Source organism: Rhinoraja longicauda, chromosome 2 (genome assembly GCF_053455715.1).
Source record: "Rhinoraja longicauda isolate Sanriku21f chromosome 2, sRhiLon1.1, whole genome shotgun sequence".
NCBI classification, from domain to species: Eukaryota; Metazoa; Chordata; class Chondrichthyes; order Rajiformes; family Arhynchobatidae; genus Rhinoraja; species Rhinoraja longicauda.
In genome coordinates, this window is record NC_135954.1 from 2,595,162 (window position 1) to 2,617,184 (window position 22,023).

General features: G+C 46.2%; 1 protein-coding gene across 1 annotated transcript in view; it reads left to right on the forward strand.

Moving 5' to 3' along the window:
- Positions 1-22,023, forward strand: part of eci2 (enoyl-CoA delta isomerase 2) — a 68,343-nt gene that overhangs the window by 17,181 nt on the left and 29,139 nt on the right. The window contains exons 2-4 of the mRNA XM_078413895.1: positions 4,069-4,225; positions 16,633-16,731; positions 20,561-20,749. Of these exons, the coding sequence (XP_078270021.1) occupies positions 4,118-4,225; positions 16,633-16,731; positions 20,561-20,749 (396 nt within the window). The 5' untranslated portion in view covers positions 4,069-4,117. The remainder of the gene's footprint in view (positions 1-4,068; positions 4,226-16,632; positions 16,732-20,560; positions 20,750-22,023) is intronic.

Sequence of the window (22,023 nt, forward strand, 5' to 3'; positions counted from 1 at the left end):
TTTTGTAATTCAACTTCTCCCATGAGTCAAAACCTTTTGTTAAATGTTATTGTCTTTTCCTCTTTCTTCGGATACATTGGCTTTTGTAATGCGTGTTTATTCCAATTGGCAAGTAACAGCTTCATAAAGTTAGAAAAGGGTATTCAAAACCCTGATAGTTGAACAGGTTTCTGACAAATTGTGGCTGCACAGGAAGTTATTGTGAATCACATCCGATCTTGCCTTTAAATTATCTAGTGAATATTGAACAAAAGTTGAAACTTACAAAGGATTCACACTGACGATGGATACAGAGTGCTGGAGTAACTCAGCGGGTCAGGCAGCATCTCTGGAGAACATGGATAGGTGTGTCTGAACCCCTTAGACTCACCAAAGTTTTTGAATACACAACTGTGAAATGCTGCTGGGTGCATTCAAAATTGTTCTTTTGGAATTAATTTTTACTTAAGGTTTATTTCCTGACTGCAGAGTTTACCTAAACTTTTTTTCTGAGGTTCCAATCTCTTGAAACGTCAATAGACAATAGGTGCAGGAGTAGGCCATTCGGCCCTTCGAGCCAGCACCGCCATTCAACCTGATCATGGCTGATCGTCCACAATCAGTGCTCCGTTCCTGCCTTCTCCCCATATCCCTTGACTCCGCTATCATTAAGAGCTCTGTCTAACTCTCTCTTGAAAGCATCTGGGGAATTGGCCTCCACTGCCTTCTGAGGCAGAGAGTTCCACAGCTTCACACAACTCTCTGAGTGAAAAAGTTTTTCCTCATCTCTATTCTAAATGGCCTACCCCTTTTTCTTAAGCTAAGAAATCTGTGGGGACAGTGGGGGTGGTTTGTAGGTTGATTGGCATCGGTTAAAAAAATTGTACATTGTCCCTAGTTTGTAGGATAGTGCTTGTGTACGGGGTGATCACTGGTCGGCGCGGACTCAGAGGGCCGAAGGGCCTGTTTCATGCTGCATCTCTTTAGTCTAAACTAAAGGAACAGATTCATTTAAGAGCATCTCTCTGAATATTGATCATGAATCAAAGATTTTATTTCCATACATTTCAAAACAAATTATTAAAACCTGGATTGATTTTCAAATTGATACCTTATTCCATGGTAACTTACTTGTTGGTACTAATGACTCAATAGCTGATAAATCAAAAAACCACAGGAAGGCTCTATAATCTGACACCTCATTATTTATCATATTGTGAGTAATCAAAAGTGGCAGATAATTGAGAATCAACTATGGGACAGAAATGTTTTAAGCACACGAATGAAACAAGTAAAGCATGATTTAATGATTACTGGGCTAAGAGTATGATGTTTGTTCATCCTGTGGTGCAGCGGTAGAGTTGCTGCCTCACAACGCCAGAGACCTGGGTTCCATCCTGACCTCGGGTGTTGTCTACAATGTTTGCCTGGTTCTCCCTGTGACCACAATGGTGCTCCAGCTTCCGCCCACATCCCAAAGACGTACAGGTTTGTATGTCCATTGGCCTCTGTAAATTGCCCCTAATGTGTAGGGAGTGGATGAGAATGTGGGATAACAGAACTAGTGCGAACGGGTGGTCGATGATCTGTGTGGACTCGGGCCTGTTTCCATCATATACAGGCGCTCCTCAACTTACGATGGGGTTACGTTCCAAGAAACCCTTCGGAAACCGAAAATATCGTAAGTGGAAATGCATTTAATACATGTGATCACATGGCCAGAAGTGAGATGCGGCTCGCTACGGGTCGCTGTCGTTTGCACCATCGTAAGTCGGGGAGCATCTGTATCTCTAAGCTCAATGGAAGGATGTTAGTGCCACCTCACCTTGTGTGTAGGATAGTGTTAATTTGCGGGAATCGGTGCAGACTCAGTGGGCTGAAGGGTTCTGTTTCCGCACTGCATCTCTAAACTAAACTAAAAATACAATCAGGTCAAACTCAAGTATGATGGAGCAAAGAGGAAGATACAGAGTGCAGAATTTAGTTCCCAGCATTGTAGCTCTACAGTTCACAAGTAAAGTCCAATGTCCACAATGTGGTAGAATTGAATCTGAGTTTATGGGAGGATGGTTCAGAAGCCTGATAACTGGTTCTTGAGTCTGGTGGTGCGTCCTTTCAAGCTTCTGTATCTCCATTTGGATGGGAGCAGGGAAAAGGAATGACCAAAGTGGGACGTCTTTGATCATAGAAACATAGAAAATAGGTGCAGGAGGAGGCCATTAGGCCCTTCGAGCCAGCACTGCCATTCATTGTGATCATGGCTGATCATCCACAATCAGTAACCCGTGCCTGCCTTCTCCCCATATCCCTTGATTCCACTAGCCGCTAGAGCTCTATCTAACTCTCTTTTAAATTCATTCAGTGAATTGGCCTCCACTGCCTTCTGTGGCAGAGAATTCCACAAATTCACAACTCTCTGGGTGAAAAAGTTTCGTCTCACCTCATTTTTAAATGGCCTCCCCTTTATTCTTAGACTGTGGCCCCTGGTTCTGGACTCCCCCAACATTAAGAACATTTTTCCTGCATCCAGCTTGTCCAGACCTTTTTTAATTTTATATATCTCTGTAAGATCCCCTCTCACCCTTCTAAACTCCAGTGAATACAAGCCCAGTCTTTCCAATCTTTCCTCGTATGACAGTCCCGCCATCCCGGGGATTAACCTCGTGAACCTACGCTGCATTGCCTCAACAGCAAGGATGTCCTTCCTCAAATTAGGAGACCAAAACTGCACACAATACTCCAGATGTGGTCTCATCAGAGCCCTATACAACTGCAGAAGGACCTCTTTGCTCCTCTACTCAAATCGTATGTTACCTGTTCTTCCAAGCAGTCTTCTGATATGCACCTGGAGTCCATGGTGGGAACTATGATGGACTGGGTTACACCTACAACTCTGCAATTTCATGCCGTTTTGGGCAGAACTAATCCCAAACCAAACGGGTGCAAGTTGACAGTATGCTTTCTTTGTTTCTTAAGTGATAGAAGCAGAATTAGGCCATTCGGCCTATCGAGTCTACTCCACCATTCAGTTTCAGTTTATTTTATTGTCATGGCTGATCTATTCTTCTCAATCCCATTCTCCTGCTTTCTCACAATAACGCCAGACACCCTCCCTTACTCATCAAAAAGCTGTCAATCTCTGCCTTAAAAATATCCATTGACAGCCGCCACAGTCATCTGTGCCAATGAATTCCACAGATTCACCACCCTCTGACTAAAGAAATTCCTCCTCATCTCCTTTCTAAAACTGCAGCTTTTTATTCTGAGGCTGTGACCTCTGGTCCTAGACTCCCCCACTGGTGGAAACATCCTCTCCACATGCACTCTATCTTGGCCTTTCACGATTCGATAAGTTTCAATGTGGTGGTCCTCCTTCGTCTGTAGAATTTGCTAAGTCACAGACGGTATGCCAAATTTTTCAGCCTTCTCATTCTTGATGAGTAAGGGTGTCAGGGTTTATGGGGAGAAAGCAGGAGAATGGGGTTGAGAGGGATAGATCAGCCATGACAATCAACTAAACTGAAACTGAATGGTGGAGTAGACTCCACCTTTCAGCTACCAAAATAATCATAAGGCATTTGGACAAGTATATTAGGGTTTTTTAGTTTAGCGATACAACATGGAAACAGGACCTTCGGCCCACCGAGTCCGTACCGACCAGCGATCCCTGCACATTAACACTATCCTACACACACCAAGCCAATTAACCTACCAACCTGTACGCCTTGGTAGTGTGGGAGGAAACCGAAGATCTCGGAGAAAACCCACGCTGGTCACGGGGAGAACGTACAAACTCCGTACAGACAGCACGCGTGGTCGGGATGGAACCCGGATCTCCAGCGCTGTAGGGCAGCAACTCTACTGCTGCGCCACCGAGGCTTAGGGAATTGTGGGATAAACGCTGGCCAATTAGGACTAGCTTAGATGGGCCATCTTGGTCGGCATGGAGGAGTTGGGCAGAAGGGCCTGTTTCCATATTGTGTAACTATGAAACTGACTAACAGTGCCTCTGATCAAGGGCAAACTCGATTTTCCAATTTTCTATCCATTTTCTGTTGTAATTTTGGCTTGATTTGTTTAATTGCACAGATTGGCCCGGAGTTTACCAGCTATTAATTTGCGCATAACTGGAACAGCCATGTTTGTGACACAAGCTGAGTTTGATATTGCAAAGGATAAATTGAAGACTTTAACCAACGATCCTGGAAATGAAGTCAAATTAAAGATATACGCATTGTTTAAGCAGGTAATACATTTAAAACTGGAAAAACTTTGTTACATCTACTCTAGTAGAATTTGTTAAACTGCTCATCCAGTCACTGAATGATCGTTCTCTAAAGGTGATTTACTTCCACTTTGCACCACTGAATGGGCCAAACTCGACGACTTACTGCAAGCACTGCCAGCAGAAATCACGATATCACAATCTAATGTCAGAATCCTGAACAAATTTCCTCCATTGTCATAGTGAGGTTCACCGCAGATTGGAGGAACAGCATCTCATATTTCGCTTGGGCAGCTTGCACCCCAGCGGTATGAACATTGATTTCTCTAACTTCAGATAGTTCTTCCGTCCCTCTCTTTCACCTCCCTCTTCCCAGTTCTCCCACTGTCTTCCTGTCTCCCACTACGTCCTATCTTTGTCCCGCCCCCTCCCTTGACATCAGTCTGAAGAAGGGTCTCGACCCGAAACGTCACCCATTCCTTCTCTTCTGAGATGCTGCCTGACCCACTGAGTTACTCCAGCGTTTTAAGATATCCTCATTACTTCAGGTTAGTTTAGTTTTAGTCTAGAGATACAGCGTAAATCAGGCCCTTCGGCCTGCTGGGTCTGTGCCAGCACACCATCTCCCATTCACATTCATTCTATCCTACACACTAGGGACAATTTACAGAATCCAATAAACCTACAAACTTGTACATCTTTGGAATGTGGGAGGAAACCAGAGCACCCAGAGAAAAGCCACGTGGTCACAGGAAGAATGAGCAAAGTCAACCAAATATTTGGGGCTAGCTAATTGGTGGGACAGTATTTAGCAAGACAAAAATCAGCTACGCAGGGGGTGAGACTTGTGTGTCCCATGGATAGCAAAGGTTTGGAGATATATCAGCCAAACATGGGCAAATGGGACGAGCTTAGATAGAACATAGAACAGTACAGCACAAGAACAAGCCCCTCAGCCCACAGTGTCTGTGCCAAAAATACCAGCGCATAATCCATATCCCTCTATTCCCTGCATATCCACGTGCCTATCCAAATGCCTCTTAAATATCACTATTGTCTGCTTTTGGGGTGGAGCAGCAGTAGAGTTGCTGCTGTACAGCACCAGAGACCCGAGTTGATCCTGACTATGTGTGCTGTCTGCACGGAGTTTGTTCTCCCTGTGACCGCATGGGATTTCTCCGGGTGCGCTGGTTTCCTCCCACACTCCATAGACGTACATGTTTGTTGGTTAATTGGCTTTGATCGAGTGGACAGGGTCACTGGTCGGTTATGACTGGGTGGGCTGAAGGGTCTGTTTCCGCACCTTATCGCTAAGCTTAACTAAACTAAGCCTCAACCACCAACCCTGGCAGCACATTCGAGGCCGGCATGGACAAGTTGTGCTGAGGGGTCAATAGACAATAGGTGCAGGAGTAGGCCATTCGGCCCTTCGAGCCAGCACCACCATTCAAGGTGATCATGGCTGATCATTCTCAATCAGTACCCTGTTCCTGCCTTCTCCCCATACCCCCTGACTCCGCTATCCTTAAGAGCTCTATCTAGCTCTCTCTTGAATGCATTCAGAGAATTGGCCTCCACTGCCTTCTGAGGCAGTGAATTCCACAGATTTGCAACTCTCTGACTGAAAAGGTTTTTTCTCATCTCCGTTCTAAATGGCCTACCTCTTATTCTTAAACTCTGGCCCCTGGTTCTGGACTCCCCCAACATTGGGAACATGTTTCCTACCTCTAACGTGTCCAACCTCTTAATAATCTTATATGTTTCGATAAGATCCCCTCTCATCCTTCTAAATTCCAGTGTCATTTTCCCTGCTGTGTGACTCTAGCTCTAAGCTCTGACTTAGGCAGTATAACACTAGAATTACATAGAGTCAGGTGCTGTGACCTCCACATACAGATCATCGCTTGTTCAAGTGCACTGAGGGTGTTTACATAATGTTCAGCTTTGATGACACAAAGGTTTTGCATAAACATGATCTCTACCAGTGCAATTTATCGTTATACCACGAGGAGTTAATGTAACTGCGGATTTCCTTCTTGTAACGTATCCAAGGCAAATGAAGATGAAGCAAAAGTGAGATTAGGAGGGTTGTTCTGCAGATGGCTGTACATTGTTGAAACAGTCCAACTTCAGCCCAACTTGCCCACACCGACCAACATGCCCCATGTATCATCTTGCTACTGACTGGATAGCACGCAACAAAAACTCTACACTGCCACCTCGGTACCCATGACAATAATAAACTGAAATAAACTAAACTAACTATCTACTCTAGGACCGACTACCTGCATTTGGCCCATATCCCACTAAACCTTGTACTTGTCCAAATGTTTCTAAACGTTGTGATAGTACCTGTCTCGACTACCTGCTCTGGCAGTTTGTTCGATTTACCTACCACCCTTTGTGTGTATTTTTAAAAGTTGCCCAACAGGTTCCTATTGAAATCTTTCCCCCCTTGTCTTTAATGTACGTCCTGTTTTTTTCAATTCCAATTTTTGATGCAGACAAATTTGTAGATAAAGGACTGAATAAACTGTTTTTCTGTGGTGTTTTCTGTTTAGCTTTATCTGTAGTTTATTTATAGACAATAGACAATAGGTGCAGGAGTAGGCCATTCAGCCCTTCGAGCCAGCACCGCCATTCAATGCGATCATGGCTGATCACTCTCAATCAGTACCCCGTTCCTGCCTTCTCCCCATACCCCCTCACTCCGCTATCCTTAAGAGCTCTATCCAGCTCTCTCTTGAAAGCATCCAACGAACTGGCCTCCACTGCCTTCTGAGGCAGAGAATTCCACACCTTCACCACTCTCTGACTGAAAAAGTTCTTCCTCATCTCCGTTCTAAATTTGGGTCAGATACTATTATACTTCCATCCAACAACAAAGTATCTGAGAGGCAGCTGTATCCATATTCTTTCAATCTAATGCTCGCCAGTTCTCAATGCTCAATGAGTCCACGGCTCTCAGCCTGAAGAAGGGTCTCGATCCGAAACGTCATCCATTCCTTCTATCCAGAGTTGCTGCCTGTCCTGCTGGGTTACTCCAGCACTTTGTTTCCATCTCAATGCTAAATCTTGGAGAGTAAGCCTTGCTATTCATTTCCTGCAAATGCCACTCTCTCAGCCTTGTAACAAAAGCAAAATGTATATTTCTGAGGCATATTTTTACTACCCATTTTACATGCTCCATATTTTATAGCAAGACTTGTTCTCTTGCTATAGTATATTTCCATAATGCAAAGAAAATCGTGCAAAAAACATGCATTTTTGGCCATTTTAAACACTTGTACCGTATAAAGCATTTTTAATCAGGATGCATCACAGCTTGGTTTGGGAACATCTCCATCCAAGACCGCAAGAAATTGCAGAGAGTTGTGGACGCAGCCCAGACCATCACACAAACCAACCTCCCTTCCATTGACTCCATCTACACCTCACGCTGCCTCGGCAAGGCCAGCAGCATAATCAAGGACGAGTCTGACCCCGGTCACTCCCTCTTCTCCCTATGCATGTTTCCATAATGCAACAAACCTGCAATTTTGACTTAATTTTAATTTTATAGCATGCCATTCCTTTATTTTCCAATTTTCCATTCTTGTTCTCCTTTCTTTTAAGTTGCACCATTGGCTTCCTCAGTGTTTGGATGAAGAAACAGTAATGTGATGGTTACATTACTGGATGTCTCAGGTGTACAGGGATGGAAAGGCTTGTGCATTTAGAACATTAAAATTATGAAAATATAAATGAAATATCATCATAAATGTAGCTGTTCATTGCTCTTGATTTTCACTAAACATTTTCTTTGGTTCTGTATTATCTGTCTTGAAAAATAAGAACATTATTTATTGCAATCTACCATCTTTCATCCAGTACATTCCATGTTAGTCATAGAGTTCTTTGTTATCCCACAGACGGAATTAAGAGCATCAATAGATTGTGGCTAAAATCATCTAAACATTTCTACATTCCGGAGCGGTGATTGTGGGCTGGGAAAACTGCAATTTATCAAATAACCAGTGCAGATAAATGTTTTTAATTGCTGTGGTAAAATCAACCCCGTGTGCTAACATTATCCTACACATTAGGGACAATTTACAGAAGCCAAGTAACCAACAACCTTGTACATCTTTGGAGTGGGGGAGGAAATCGGAGCACCTGGTGAAAACCAACGCAGTCACAGGGAGAGTGTAGAAACGCCGTACAGACAGCACTGTAGTCAGGATTGAACCCGGGTTTCTGACGCTGTGAGGCAGCAAATTATCGTTGCGCCACCGTGCCGTCTTTAATTAAAGAGAAACAGCAAGAACCAAAGACCAAAGATAGACACAAAATGCGGCAGTAACTCAGTAGGTCAGGCAGCATCTCTGGAGAGAAGGAATGCGTGACGTTTTGGGTCGAGACCCTTCTTCAGACTGTTGGGCTCACTGGTCTATTGTTCCCAGGCATTTCCTTGCAAACCTTCTTAAATAGCGGCACAACATTAGCCACCCTTTAGCCATCCGGCACCTCACCTGTGTCCAATGATCATCTCAGCCATGGCACCTGCAATTTATTCTCTAGCTTTCCAAAGTGTCTGTATATATCTGAACTGGCCTGGGAGATTTATCTACCCTCATACACTTTAGGATGTTCAGCACTGCAGAGGTTGGTGCTGGGGCCGCTACTCTTCACATTGTACCTTAATGATTTGGATGAGGGGATTGAAGGCTTGGTGACCAAGTTTGCAGATGATACGAAAATAGGTGGAGGGGCAGGTAGTGTTGAGAAAGTTGGGACTCTGCAGAAGGACTTGGACAGGTTGGGAGAGTGGGCAGAGAAGTGGCAGTAGACTTGATGGGCCGAATGGCGTAATTCTACTCCTATCACTCATGACCTTATGGCCTCCTCAACTGTAATGCGGACTGTCGCCAAGACATTTCCATTACCTGCCCCAGGTTGTCCGGTCTATGTGTCTTTCTCCACAGAAAAAACAGGTGGAAAAATATTCGCTGCGGGTCTGTCCCCTGAGGCTCCACACACAAATTACCACTTTAGTTTATTCATCCAGCTTCTCCTTTTGAGTTGAAGGTGTGGGTAATGATGATGATACTTTATTGTCACGTACCTAGGTACAGTCAAATTATTTTCTTTGCATACAAAGTACACCAGAAAAGTCGCCACAAAGTTGCCGACAAAGTTACAAAAAGTACTCATCCCTTCTCTCTCCCCACACCGGCCAAGTCCCCCTTAGCTCTCGGCAGACCTCCCCCCCCCCCGCCCCACACACACACCGGGTCCCCCCTTTGTAGTCTCAGCGGCCTCCTGACGCCGAGTCTCTTTTAGTTTTCTCAGCGCCCCCCCACCACCATGCCGGGTCCCCCATAGTTGTCAACGCCCCCCCCCCCCCCCCCACATCAGGTCCCCCTTAGTTCTCAGCGCTCCCCCCATGCCGGGTCCCCCTTAATTCTCAGCGCACCCCCCTCGCCAGGTCCCCCTTAGTTCTCAGCGCTCCCCCATGCCGGGTCCCCCTTAGTTCTCAGCGCCCCCCCCCCCCCACGCCAGGTCCCCCTTAGTTCTCAGCGCTCCCCCCACGCCAGGTCCCCCTTAGTTCTCAGCGCTCCCCCCACGCCAGGTCCCCCTTAGTTCTCAGCGCTCCCCCCATGCTGGGTCCCCCTTAGTTCTCAGCGCTCCCCCCACGCCGGGTTCCCCTTAGTTCTCAGCGCCCCCCCCACGCCGGGTCCCCCTTAGTTCTCAGCGCCCCCCCCCATGCCGGGTCCCCCTTAGTTCTCAGCGCCCCAACCCCCTCACGCTGGGTCCCCCTTAGTTCTCAGTGCCCCCCCCCCCCCATGCTGGGTCCCCCTTAGTTCTCAGCGCCCCCCCCACGCCGGGTCCCCCTTAGTTCTCAGCGCCCCCCCCCCCCCCATGCCAGGTCCCCCTTAGTTCACAGCCCCCCCCCCCCCCCACGCTGGGTCCCCCTTAGTTCTCAGCGCCCCCCCCCCCCCATGCTGGGTCCCCCTTAGTTCTCAACGCCCCCCCCACGCCGGGTCCCCCTTAGTTCTCAGCGCCCCCCCCCCCCATGCCGGGTCCCCCTTAGTTCTCAGCGCCCCCCCATGCTGGGTCCCCCTTAGTTCTCAACGCCCCCCCCACGCCGGGTCCCCCTTAGTTCTCAGCGCCCCCCCACGCCGGGTCCCCCTTAGTTCTCAGTGCCCCCCCATGCCGGGTCCCCCTTAGTTCTCAGCGCCCCCCCCCCCCCCCCACGCCAGGTCCCCCTTAGTTCTCAGCGCCCCACCCCCACGCCAGGTCCCCCTTAGTTCTCAGCGCCCCCCCCCCCCCATGCCGGGTCCCCCTTAGTTCTCAGCGCCCCCCCATGCTGGGTCCCCCTTAGTTCTCAGTGACACAGCTCATCCACCTCAGTCCATCCTTGACCCAGCTCTGACCTCATGACAATTGAGGGAAGGAGGGAATTAGTTTAGTTTAGCACTTTACAGAATGATCAGTATGGCTAGATCATTTTAGCTGACAGCTCAGTTCCAATCCAAGGCACCACTGTTCCTTTTTCTAATTTCAAAACTAATCTTTATTCTTAAATTTATGCAAGAAATAAAAACCAGTACTTTGCATTCAGACTGTCAAGCCAACATATCAGTGTTGTAGAGCCGATACATTTGCAGTGTCGTCAAGTTAATGCATTCTTTGTAAAACGCATTAGGTCATTGGAGGCCTCCTTGAACAATGCACCCTTTAGACTTTGAGGGGCTGTTAAAAGGGGCACTGTCCCTCAGTGTCTCGAGGCGACAGGACCTTGGACTGCTGTCCTTCCCCACAAAGCCTTCACATTGACTGCACCAAGCTTCAGTGCGTCCCACAGCATGTACTCCTGCAGACAGATCAGCTGATCCTTTCACTTATAGATATCTACTTTAGTTTATTGTCACGTGTACTGGGGTACAGTGAAAAGCTTTTGTTGCGTGCTAACCAGACAGCGGAAAGACTATGCATGATTACAATCAAGCCGTCCACAGTGTATAGATATAAAGGGAATAACGTAGTTTGAGTTTGTTTGTTGTCACATGTACCAATACATGATAATGGGAATAACATATAGTTTGAGTTTGTTTATTGTCACGTGTACCGAGGTACAGTGAAAAGCCTTTGTTGCGTGCTAACCAGTCAGCGGAAAGACTATGCATGATTACAATCAAGCCGTCCAGAGTGTATAGATATACACTGGTCAGCCAAAACATTATGTCCTGATGAGCCAAAACATTATGACCACCTGCCTAATGTGCTGTTGGTCCTCCGTGTGCAGCCCCATACGCAGCAGGGTGCGATGCACTGTGTATTGTGACACATTCCTCCCGTGACCACCATTACAATTTTCTGTGACTTGTGCCACAGTCAACCTTATGCCTGTTCGGACCAGACGGGATAGCTTTCGTTGCCCTCGAAGCCTTGGGCGCCCAACACCCTGTCTGTCACCGGTTTGTGGTTTGTCCCTCCTCGGACCACTGTCGGTAGGTACTCACCACTGCTGACCAGGAGCACCACACAAGCCTTGCCTTTTCAGAGATGCTCTGAGTTGCCTGATAACACCTGGGAAGACACTATCCCTGAATCTGCAGGTGAGCAGTGTCACTTTGTACTGGAAGAACTAAGCAGGCAGACCTAAGTATGTCTTTTCACCGAGGTGCTGATCTTCTAGCAGTCCCTGATGCTTGTCTCAGTGTAACAGCCCATGTTGGGGGAGTCCAGAACCAGGGGCTACATTTTAAGAAGAGTTGTGAATCTGTGGAATTCTCTGCCTCCGAAGGCAGTAGAGGCCATTTCTCTGGATGCTTTCAAGAGAGAGTTAGATAGAGTGCTTAAAGATAGCGGACTCAAGGGATATGGGAACAAGGCAGGAACGGTATACTGATTGTGGATGATAGGCTATGATCACAGTGAATGGCGGTGCTGACTCGAAGAGCCGAATGGCATACTCCTGCTCCTATTGGCTATTGTCTTTTGTCTATTGGCCTACTTTACAAAAGTGACTAAATAATCATTTGAAATCGAGAATATTAGGAAGAACTAGACCAAGTGGACCCTTTGGGCCCAAACCTCTCCTGCATTGGGGCAGCACCCTCTCCTCCCCCCTCCCCCTCCCCTCTCCCCCACTCCTTCACCCTCCTCCGCCTCCCCTTCTCCCCCTCCTCTCCCCTCCTCCCCTCCCCCCTTCCCCCCCACCTCAACCCCCCTTATCCTCCCTCCTCTCCTTTCCCTCCCTCCCCCCTCCCTTTCCAGGAGATAGATTTAAACTTTAAAATGTGAATAACTTTTAAAATATAACACCAATTTCAATGAAACTTCTTCCATTAGCACCAAAGGGACGACGGTGAGTAAGGTGGGCCTAAAATTGTCGCGCTATCGTGCACCGTTTTGGCTGTAGTTCAGGAACAAACAAACAAACAAACAAACACTAAGGGGCAGAAAACGCTAGTGGGAGTTGTGTACAGGCCACCTAACAGCAGTAGTGAGGTTGGGGATGGCATCAAGCAGGAAATTAGAAATGCGTGCACTAAAGGTGCAGCAGTTATAATGGGTGACTTCAATCTACATATAGATTGGGTGAACCAAACTGGCAGGGGTGCTGAGGAAGAGGATTTCTTGGAATGTTTGAGAGATGGTTTTCTAAACCAACATGTCGAGGAACCAACGAGAGAACAGGCCATTCTAGACTGGGTATTGAGTAATGAGGAAGGGTTAGTTAGCAGTCTTGTTGTGCGAGGCCCCTTGGGCAAGAGTGATCATAATATGGTAGAGTTCTTCATTAGGATGGAGAGTGACAAAGTCAATACAGAAACAAGTGTTCTGAACTTAAAGAAAGGTAACTTTGAGGGTATGAGGCGTGAATTGTCCAAGATAGACTGGCGATTGATGCTGAAAGGGTTGACGGTGGACATGCAATGGAAGGCATTTAAAGGTCGCATGGATGAACTACAACAAGTGTTCATCCCAGTTTGGCAAAAGAACAAACCAGGAAAGGTAGTGCATCCGTGGCTAACAAGGGAAATCAAGGATAGTATTAAAACAAAAGATGAAGCATACAGATTAGCCAGAAAAAGTAGCATACCAGAGGACTGGGAGAAATTCAGAGTCTAGCAGAGGAGGACAAAGGGCTTAATTAGGAAAGGGAAAATAGATTATGAGGGAAAACTGGCAAGGAACATAAAAACTGACTGCAAAAGCTTTTATAGATATGTCAAGAGAAAAAGATTAGTTAAGACAAATGTAGGTCCCTTGCAGTCGGAAACAGGTGAATTGATCATAGAGAACAAGGAGATGGCAGACCAATTGAACAAATACTTTGGTTCTGTCTTCACTAAGGAAGACATAAACCGTCTGCCGGAAATAGCGGGGGACCGGGGGTCTAATGAGATGGAGGAACTGAGGGAAATCCAGGTTAGTCGGGAAGTGGTGTTAGGTAAATTAAATGGATTAAAGGCAGATAAATCCCCAGGGCCAGATAGGCTGCATCCCAGAGTGCTTAAGGAAGTAGCCTCAGAAATAGTGGATGCATTAGTGATAATTTTTCAAAACTCTTTAGATTCTGGAGTAGTTCCTGAGGACTGGAGGGTAGCTAATGTAACCCCACTTTTTAAAAAGGGAGGGAGAGAGAAAACGGGGAATTATAGACCAGTTAGCCTAACATCGGTAGTGGGGAAAATGCTAGAGTCAGTTATTAAAGATGTGATAGCATCACATTTGGAAAGTGGTGAAATCATCGGACAAAGTCAGCATGGATTTACCAAAGGCAAATCATGTCTGACGAATCTTATAGAATTTTTCGAGGATGTAACTAGTAGAGTGGATAAGGGAGAACCAGTCGATGTGTTATATCTGGACTTTCAGAAGGCCTTCGTCAAGGTCCCACATAGGAGATTGGTGTACAAACTTAAAGCACACGGTATTGAGGGTTCAGTGTTGAGGTGGATAGAAAATTGGTTGGCGGACAGGAAGCAAAGAGTAGGAATAAACGGGTCCTTTTCGGAATGGCAGGCAGTGACTAGTGGGGTACCGCAAGGCTCAGTGCTGGGACCCCAGTTATTTACAGTGTATATTAACGATTTGGACGAGGGAATTGAATGCAACATCTCTAAGTTTGCGGATGACACGAAGCTGGGTGGCAGTGTTAGCTGCGAGGAGGATGCTAGGAGGCTGCAGAGTGACTTGGATAGATTAGGCGAGTGGGCAAATGCATGGCAGATGCAATATAATGTGGATAAATGTGAGGTTATCCACTTTGGCGGCAAGAACAGGAAAGCAGAGTATTACCTGAATGGTGACCGATTGGGAGAAGGGGAGATGCAACGTGACCTGGGTGTCATGGTGCACAAGTCATTGAAAGCAAGCATGCAGGTGCAGCAGGCAGTGAAGAAAGCGAATGGTATGTTGGCATTCATAGCAAGAGGATTTGAGTTTAGGAGCAGGGAGGTTCTGCTGCAGTTGTACAGGGCCTTGGTGAGACCGCACCTGGAGTATTGTGTGCAGTTTTGGTCTTCTAACCTGAGAAAAGACGTTCTTGCCTTAGAGGGAGTACAGAGAAGGTTCACCAGATTGATCCCTGGGATGGCGGGACTTTCATATGAGGAAAGACTGGATAGACTGGGCTTGTACTCGCTGGAATTTAGAAGACTGAGGGGGGATCTTATAGAAACATATAAAATTCTTAAGGGGTTGGAGAGGCTAGATGCGGGAAGATTTTTCCCGATGTTGGGGGAGTCCAGAACCAGGGGTCACAGCTTAAGGATAAGGGGGAAGTCTTTTAGGACCGAGATGAGAAAACATTTCTTCACACAGAGTGGTGAGTCTGTGGAATTCTCTGCCACAGAAGGTAGTTGAGGCCAGTTCATTGGCTATATTTAAGAGGGAGTTAGATGTGGCCCTTTTTGCTAAAGGGATCAGGGGGTATGGAGAGAAGGCAGGTACAGGCTACTGAGCTGGATGATCAGCCATGATCATATTGAACGGCGGTGCAGGCTCGAAGGGCCGAATGGCCTACTCCTGCACCTATTTTCTATGTTTCTATGTAAGAGTTTTAGTATATAAATGTTAGCGTTGCATTTTAACAAGCATTACTCCAAGTCGTTACATGAGGTAAATTGTGGGGGTTTTTTGGAACCGCTGCCACCAAGTTTCCAGCTGAATTTATTATTTTAGAAATGATCATATGCATAAGAGTAAATTTTTCTCACTTTATCTTCTTTTATTCAAACCCTCTCTCCCTTGCCAATCTACTGTTAAAAATGAGGATATTTTCGATTCAAAGAATCTTAGACTCACAGTTAGGGTTGCCAACTGTCCCATATTTGCCGGGACATCCTGTATTTTGGGCTAAATTGGTTTGTCTCGTACGGGACCACCCTTGTCCCGTATTAGGTCCGGGGGGCCCTGTAGGCCCGGACGCTGTAGGCCCGGACAGTGTAGGCCCAACGGAGGTCGAGTAGCAACCCGCCTCCCAGCCCAGGAGGCCACCATTGGTGGAGCGGGAGCACGTGGCCGCTGGCTGGGTGAGGTCACGTGGGGCGCGGGGTGGTGACGTCACCTTGTACCTTATTTGGGAGTGAGAAAATTGGCAACCCTATTCACAGTACAGAAGGGGTTCACTCAGCCCTTTTTTTGAAGAAAAATACTGCCAAAACAGAGTTTCTCTTTTTTCTCCCAGATTTCAAGTTGATATCTAGTCCCATTTTTGAAAGTTACTGTTGAATCATGCTTCCATTTGATATCACTCTTATCTCTGGGACATGAGCTTTAGATCCAAACTCGCTTGCACTGTGAAGCACGGTCTTTGGGATGAAATGCTAAATCCTGGCCCCTCTTCCTTCTCAAGTGAATGTGAAGGATCCCTCAGTACTGTTTAAAAATCAGATCATTATCACAAAATACAAATAGCCCACAAAGTTTAAAAATAGTGACCACACTTCAACAATACCTAATTGACCATGAAGCACATTCAGATGATTTGAGACCATTGAAGATATTCGCTAAATGCTGCAAACCTTTTTGCATTCTTTCTTTCTTTATATAGAAACAGAAAAATAGGCGCAGGAGTAGGCCATTCGGCCCTTGGAGCCAGCACTGCTATTCAATATGATCATGGCTGATCATCTAAAATCAGTACCCCGTTCCTGCTTTTTCCCCATACCCCTTGATTCCTTTATTTATTTTTAAAATAATTTATTTGTCATATGTAAGTTGGCACAGGGTCAACAATACAATGAAATGTATTTGACAAGACAACGGGTCACCTTAGCAGTAATATTCCAAGGATAAATAAGATAAAAAAGACATTAGTAAGATAAAAAGACAATATTAAAATAATCAACATATATGATTTGAAATGTGTTTATGTGAAATGTGAAATTGTTAGTTGCAATCTGTTAAAATAATCTTTCTTGTTTGACTAGGCTATACAAGGACCATGCAGTTCACCAAAGCCAAGAATGTTGGATTTCGTCAACAAGGCCAAATGGGAGGCTTGGAATTCACTTGGGGAAACAACTACGGTAACTCCTGATTTATTTAAATCTGAAGCCTTTTCAAAAAAAAGTCTGAACTAAATTCTGTTCCAGTCTAAAATTCTGTATAGTGATTTCTGTGTAATTTGTTATAGGGTCATAAAGTGATACAGTGTGGAAACAGGCTCTTTGGCCCAACCCGCCCACACTGGCCAACATGTCCCAGCTACACTAGTCCCACCTGCCCACGCTTGGTCCATATCCCTCCATACCTGTCATATCCATGTACCTGTCCAACTGTTTCTATGTACATCTCTCCTACCTTACAAATTAAAAATATATATATATATCTATATATATATATATATATATATATATATAGTAGGCACAATGAATGATTTAAAAATAAATCGTGTTCCATTAATTTGGGCAGAATGGTGGTGCAGCAGTAAAGCCACTGCCTCACAGCGCCAGAGACCCGGGTTCGATCCTGACCACGGGTGCTTGTCTTTACGGAGTTTGTACGTTCTCCCCGTGACCTGCGTGGGTTTTCTCCGAGATCGCTTTCCTCCCACACGCCAAAGACGTGCAGGTTTGTAGGTTAACTGACTGGGTATAAATGGAAAATTGTCCCATGTGTGAGTAGGATAGTGTTAGTGCGCGGGGATCGCTGGTTGGTGCGGACTCAATGGGCCGAAGGGCCTGTTTCCGTGCTGTATCTCTAAACTCTTTTTTTTTCTTTTTTACAAATAGTTTCTACTTTCCAATATATTCAGTTTGTAACTTTGCGATGTTGGGTACAGCTGGGGCTCAATATTGACCCCTGCAGTACAGATTGGACACAGCACTCCCCAGCCTGAAAACAACCCATTTATTCATCTCCGCTTGTTTTCTGTCCAACCTATTCTCATTCCCCAGCGTTATGCTATCGCCAATGCATGTATTTCTGCGGTAAAGCAAAGGTTGCATTCCTAAGACACCTTGTGCCAATTGTGGGGAGGGGGAGGGGGTGAATTAGGGGCCAGAGGGTTTCAGACTGAAAATGACAGTAAATTTTCTAAAGTAACTCTCCGTGCGCCGTCTGTCGTGCACCAGCTGCTGGCTGCCGTGCGCTCACTGTCATGCCCTGCCCGCCATGCACTGGCTGCATTGCGCTGCTATTGTGTTCTGGCCGTCGTGCCCTGGCTGCAGTGCTCTGGCTGTCATGCACCAGCTGCTGACTCGTGCCCTGACTGCAGTGCGCTGGCTGCTGTGCACTGCCTGTCGTGCACTGGCTGTCGTGCACTGCCTGTCGTGCTCTGGCTGCAGTGTTCTGGCTGCCGTGCACTGGCTGTCGTCGCTGACTAGAGACTGTTCACCAATCCTATTTCCTATTTCAGCCTCGTAGATTGCCATCCGCAATGTTTGCAACACCTCAGCAGCCTGGACTGTGCTCTCCCTTTTCTCTCACACGTCTATTGGCCATTCAACTTTTCTAGCCTGGCGCTAAATAGCTTCACAGTTTTGTATGTCTGGCATAAAGGTTCATACAGACATACAAAGCTGTGAAGCTATTTAAAGCCAGGCTAGAAAAGATGGAACCCCTAGATTCTACAAATGATGCTAAGCTGCAATCATTTACAAACGCTTAGTTAGATCTGTTGAAAAAGTATCAAAGCATTCTCCCTACAACTGGTTGTATAAAAATAACCAGTGCCAGACAACTATTTCACGTCTGGGTGTGTTGTAGTTCGTGCCCTATGAACAGAATAGTCAGACAACCGAATTCGTTTAACCTCTTTATTCTACTCACCCAGGTGAGAGAGAGTCTAGAAACCGAAGCGTTTAGAAACGCTCAGTTAGCCAGTGTAGTCTCTCTCTCCGAAAGCTAGCATTTACACACCTTTTATACCCGTAATACATGTGCCAGTATTTTTCCATCACTGCCTTATATGGCAAGTTTACAACGCCCTATAAATCTTTATGTGTCTTTCGGGACCTCCGTGTCCGTCGTGTCCATCGTGACCTCTTCTTTCTTGGGAACAAAGGGCAGTCCATATGGCAAGATGTTCTTCTTAACACTTCAAAGCTTTGAGGCCAGTTGCTGATATCAGAGGATACGATCAGCCATAAACCACGCTTCCATACTGACAACAGGATGCCCCAGGAATAATCCGAGCTGGAGCTTTTACACTCCTGCAATAAAACCCACATTGCTGCATTCGTAATGTTAGCCTTACAGGTGGTGTAATATCTCGAATGCATTCTCCATTTACGTGTCGTGATACAGCCACGTACCAACAAGTCACAAAAACATCTTTGTTGAGATAGAGGGGAGTCATTTTAGCTTAAAGATACAGCATGGAAACAGACCCTTCAGCCCGCCGAGCCCGCGCCGACCACGTTCACCCACACTCTAGTTCTATCCTGGACACTTAGGGACAATTTACAAAAGTCAATTAATCTACAAACCCGCACGTATTTGGAGTGTGGGAAGAAACTGGAGCACCCGGAGAAAACCCATGCAGTCGGTCACAGGGAGAACATACAAACTCCGCACAGACAACACCCGGAGTCAGGATCAAACCCGGGTCTCTGGCGCTGTATGGCAACAACTCTACCGCTGCGCCACTGTGATGATCACTGTGATCATCTAAAATCGGTACCCCGTTCCTGCTTTCTCCCCATATCCCTTGATTCCTTTAGCCCTAAGAGCAAAATCTAACTCTCTCTTGAAAACATCCAGTGAATTGGCCTCCACTGCCTTCTGTGGCAGAGAATTCCACAGATTCGCAACTCTCTGGGTGAAAAAGATTTTCCTCATCTCAGTCCTAAATGGCCAACCCCTTATTCTTAAACTGTGACCCCATGTCCCACATCGGGTACATGTTTCCTGCATCTAGCCTGTCCAATCCTTTAAGAATTGTATATGTTTCTATTAGATCCCCTCTCATCCTTCTAAATTCCAGTGAATACAAGCCCAGTCAACCCATTCTTTCATCATATGTCAGTCCCGCCGTCCCGGGAATTAACCTGGTGAATCTACGCTGCACTTCCTCAATAGCAATAATGTCCTTCCTCAAATTAGGAGACCAAAGTTGCACACAATACTCCAGGTGCAGTCTCACCAATAAAAGATTGCAATAAAAGAGAATGCAGGAAATATTGAGCAGACCAGGCAGCATCTGTGGAGACCGAAGCTGATTTAATGTTGATAACCTGTCATTAATGTTTAAATGATTGTTCTAGTTTACTGAGAGGTTTAAGGTAATGCTTCAAAAATTCAGGGCGGCACGGTGGCGCAGCAGTATAGTGCTGCCCTACAGCGCCAGAGATCTGGGTTTGATCCTGACTAAGGATGACGTCTGCACAGAGTTTGTACGTTCTCCCTGTGATTGTGTGGGTTTTCTCCAGTGCTCCGGTTTCCTCCCACACTCCAAAGACGTAGAGGTTTGTAGGTTAATTGTCTTTGGTAAAAAAAAATTGAAATTGTCCCTCGTGTGAAGGATAGTGCTAGTGAACCTGGTGATTGCAAGTCGGCGCGGAATCAGTGGGCCGAAGGGCCTGTTTCCGCACCGTAACTCTAACGTCTATAGTCTAAAGCTGTTCATCATTGGTTCAATGGTTCCTTTATTATCACATGTACCAAGTTACAGCCTTTGGAATGTCTTTGGAATGTGGGAGGAAACTGGAGGAAACCAACCCGGTCGCAGGGAGAACGTGCAAACTCCGCACAGACAGCACCCGTGGTCAGCATTGAACCCGGGTCCTTGGTGCTGTGAGGCAGCAACTAAACCGCTGCGCCACCGTGCCTCCCTCAATCTCATGTAAGTTATTCCGACGGTGGTTGGTGTGGGAAAATAAGCTGGTCAAGCACTAAACTGTTCTCCCTGGGCAGGAGGAAGCCAAGCAGAAGTACGTGGATCTCATTGAAGCACTGGTCTCTGCTGATGCTCCCCCGCAGAGCAGTGCCGCTACCACAGAGGATGGGAAGCCGACATTCCAGACACTGATCATCACGACTGACAACAACATCACCACTATCACGCTAAACAGACCAGCCAGAAAGAATGCCATTTCAATTTTGGTAAGATAGATTGGTTTATTGAATTTCTGTCACAGATATATGGTGTTTTACTGAAAGTAACAAACTGAACTTGGATTGGTTTGGACACACTTTAAGGATACACGGCACTGCAGATGCTGGTTTTCAAACAAAACAACAGTGCTGGAGTAACTCAGCGGCATCTCTGGAGAACATGGATAGGTGACGTTTCACAGAGTGCTGGAGTAACTCAGCGAGTCAGGCAGCGGGTCAGGCAGCATCTCTGGAGAACATGGATAGGTGACATTTCACAGAGTGCTGGAGTAACTCAGCAGGTCAGGCAACATCTCTGGAGAACATGGATAGGTGACGTTTCTGGTCAAAATTCTTCTTCAGACTGCGAGTCAGGGGGGAGGGAAACTAGAGGTATGATAGGTTCAAAGCCGGCACCAATGACCAAGGAAAGATTGGGCCCACAATGATCATTATTGGGTGTGAAAGAGGTGATAACGAAGGGATGTATGGATGCGATCCTTGGAACTGGCATGACATAGAAACATAGAAAATAGGTGCAGGAGTAGGCGATTCGGTCCTTCGAGCCAGCACCGCCATTCAATATGATCATGGCTGATCATCCAAAATCAGTACCCCGATCCTGCATTTTCCCTCATCCTCCTGCGCTCCATGGAATAGAGACCCAGCCTAGTCAACCTCTCCCTGTAGCTCACACCCTCTAGTCCTGGCAACATCCTCGTAAATCTTTTCAAAACCCTTTCAAGCTGAACAATATCTTTCCTACAACGTGGTGCCCAGAACTGAACACAATATTCTAAATGCGGTCTCACCAACATCTTATACAACTGCAATATGACCTCCCAACTTCTATACTTAATACTCTGACTGATGAAGGCCAAAGTGCCAAAAGCCTTTTTGACCGCCTTATCTACATGTGATTTGACCTTCAAGGAACCATGCACTTGTACTCCTAGATCCCTCTGCTCTACAACACTACTGAGAGGCCTACCATTTACTGTGTAGGTTCTGCCCTTGTTCGACGACCCAAAATATACACCTCACACTTCTCTGTATTAAATTCCATCAACCATTCCTTGGCCCACCTGGCCAATCGATCCAGATCCTGCTGCAATCTTTCACAACCATCTACACTATCTGCAAAAACATTAACTTATCGATTACAAGAAGGTCCCTGATTTTCCTGGATTTAGGTTAGAACATAGAAATGTAGAACACAAAAAAATAGGTGCAGGTGTAGGCCATTCGGCCCTTCGAACCAGCACCGCCATTCAATATGATCA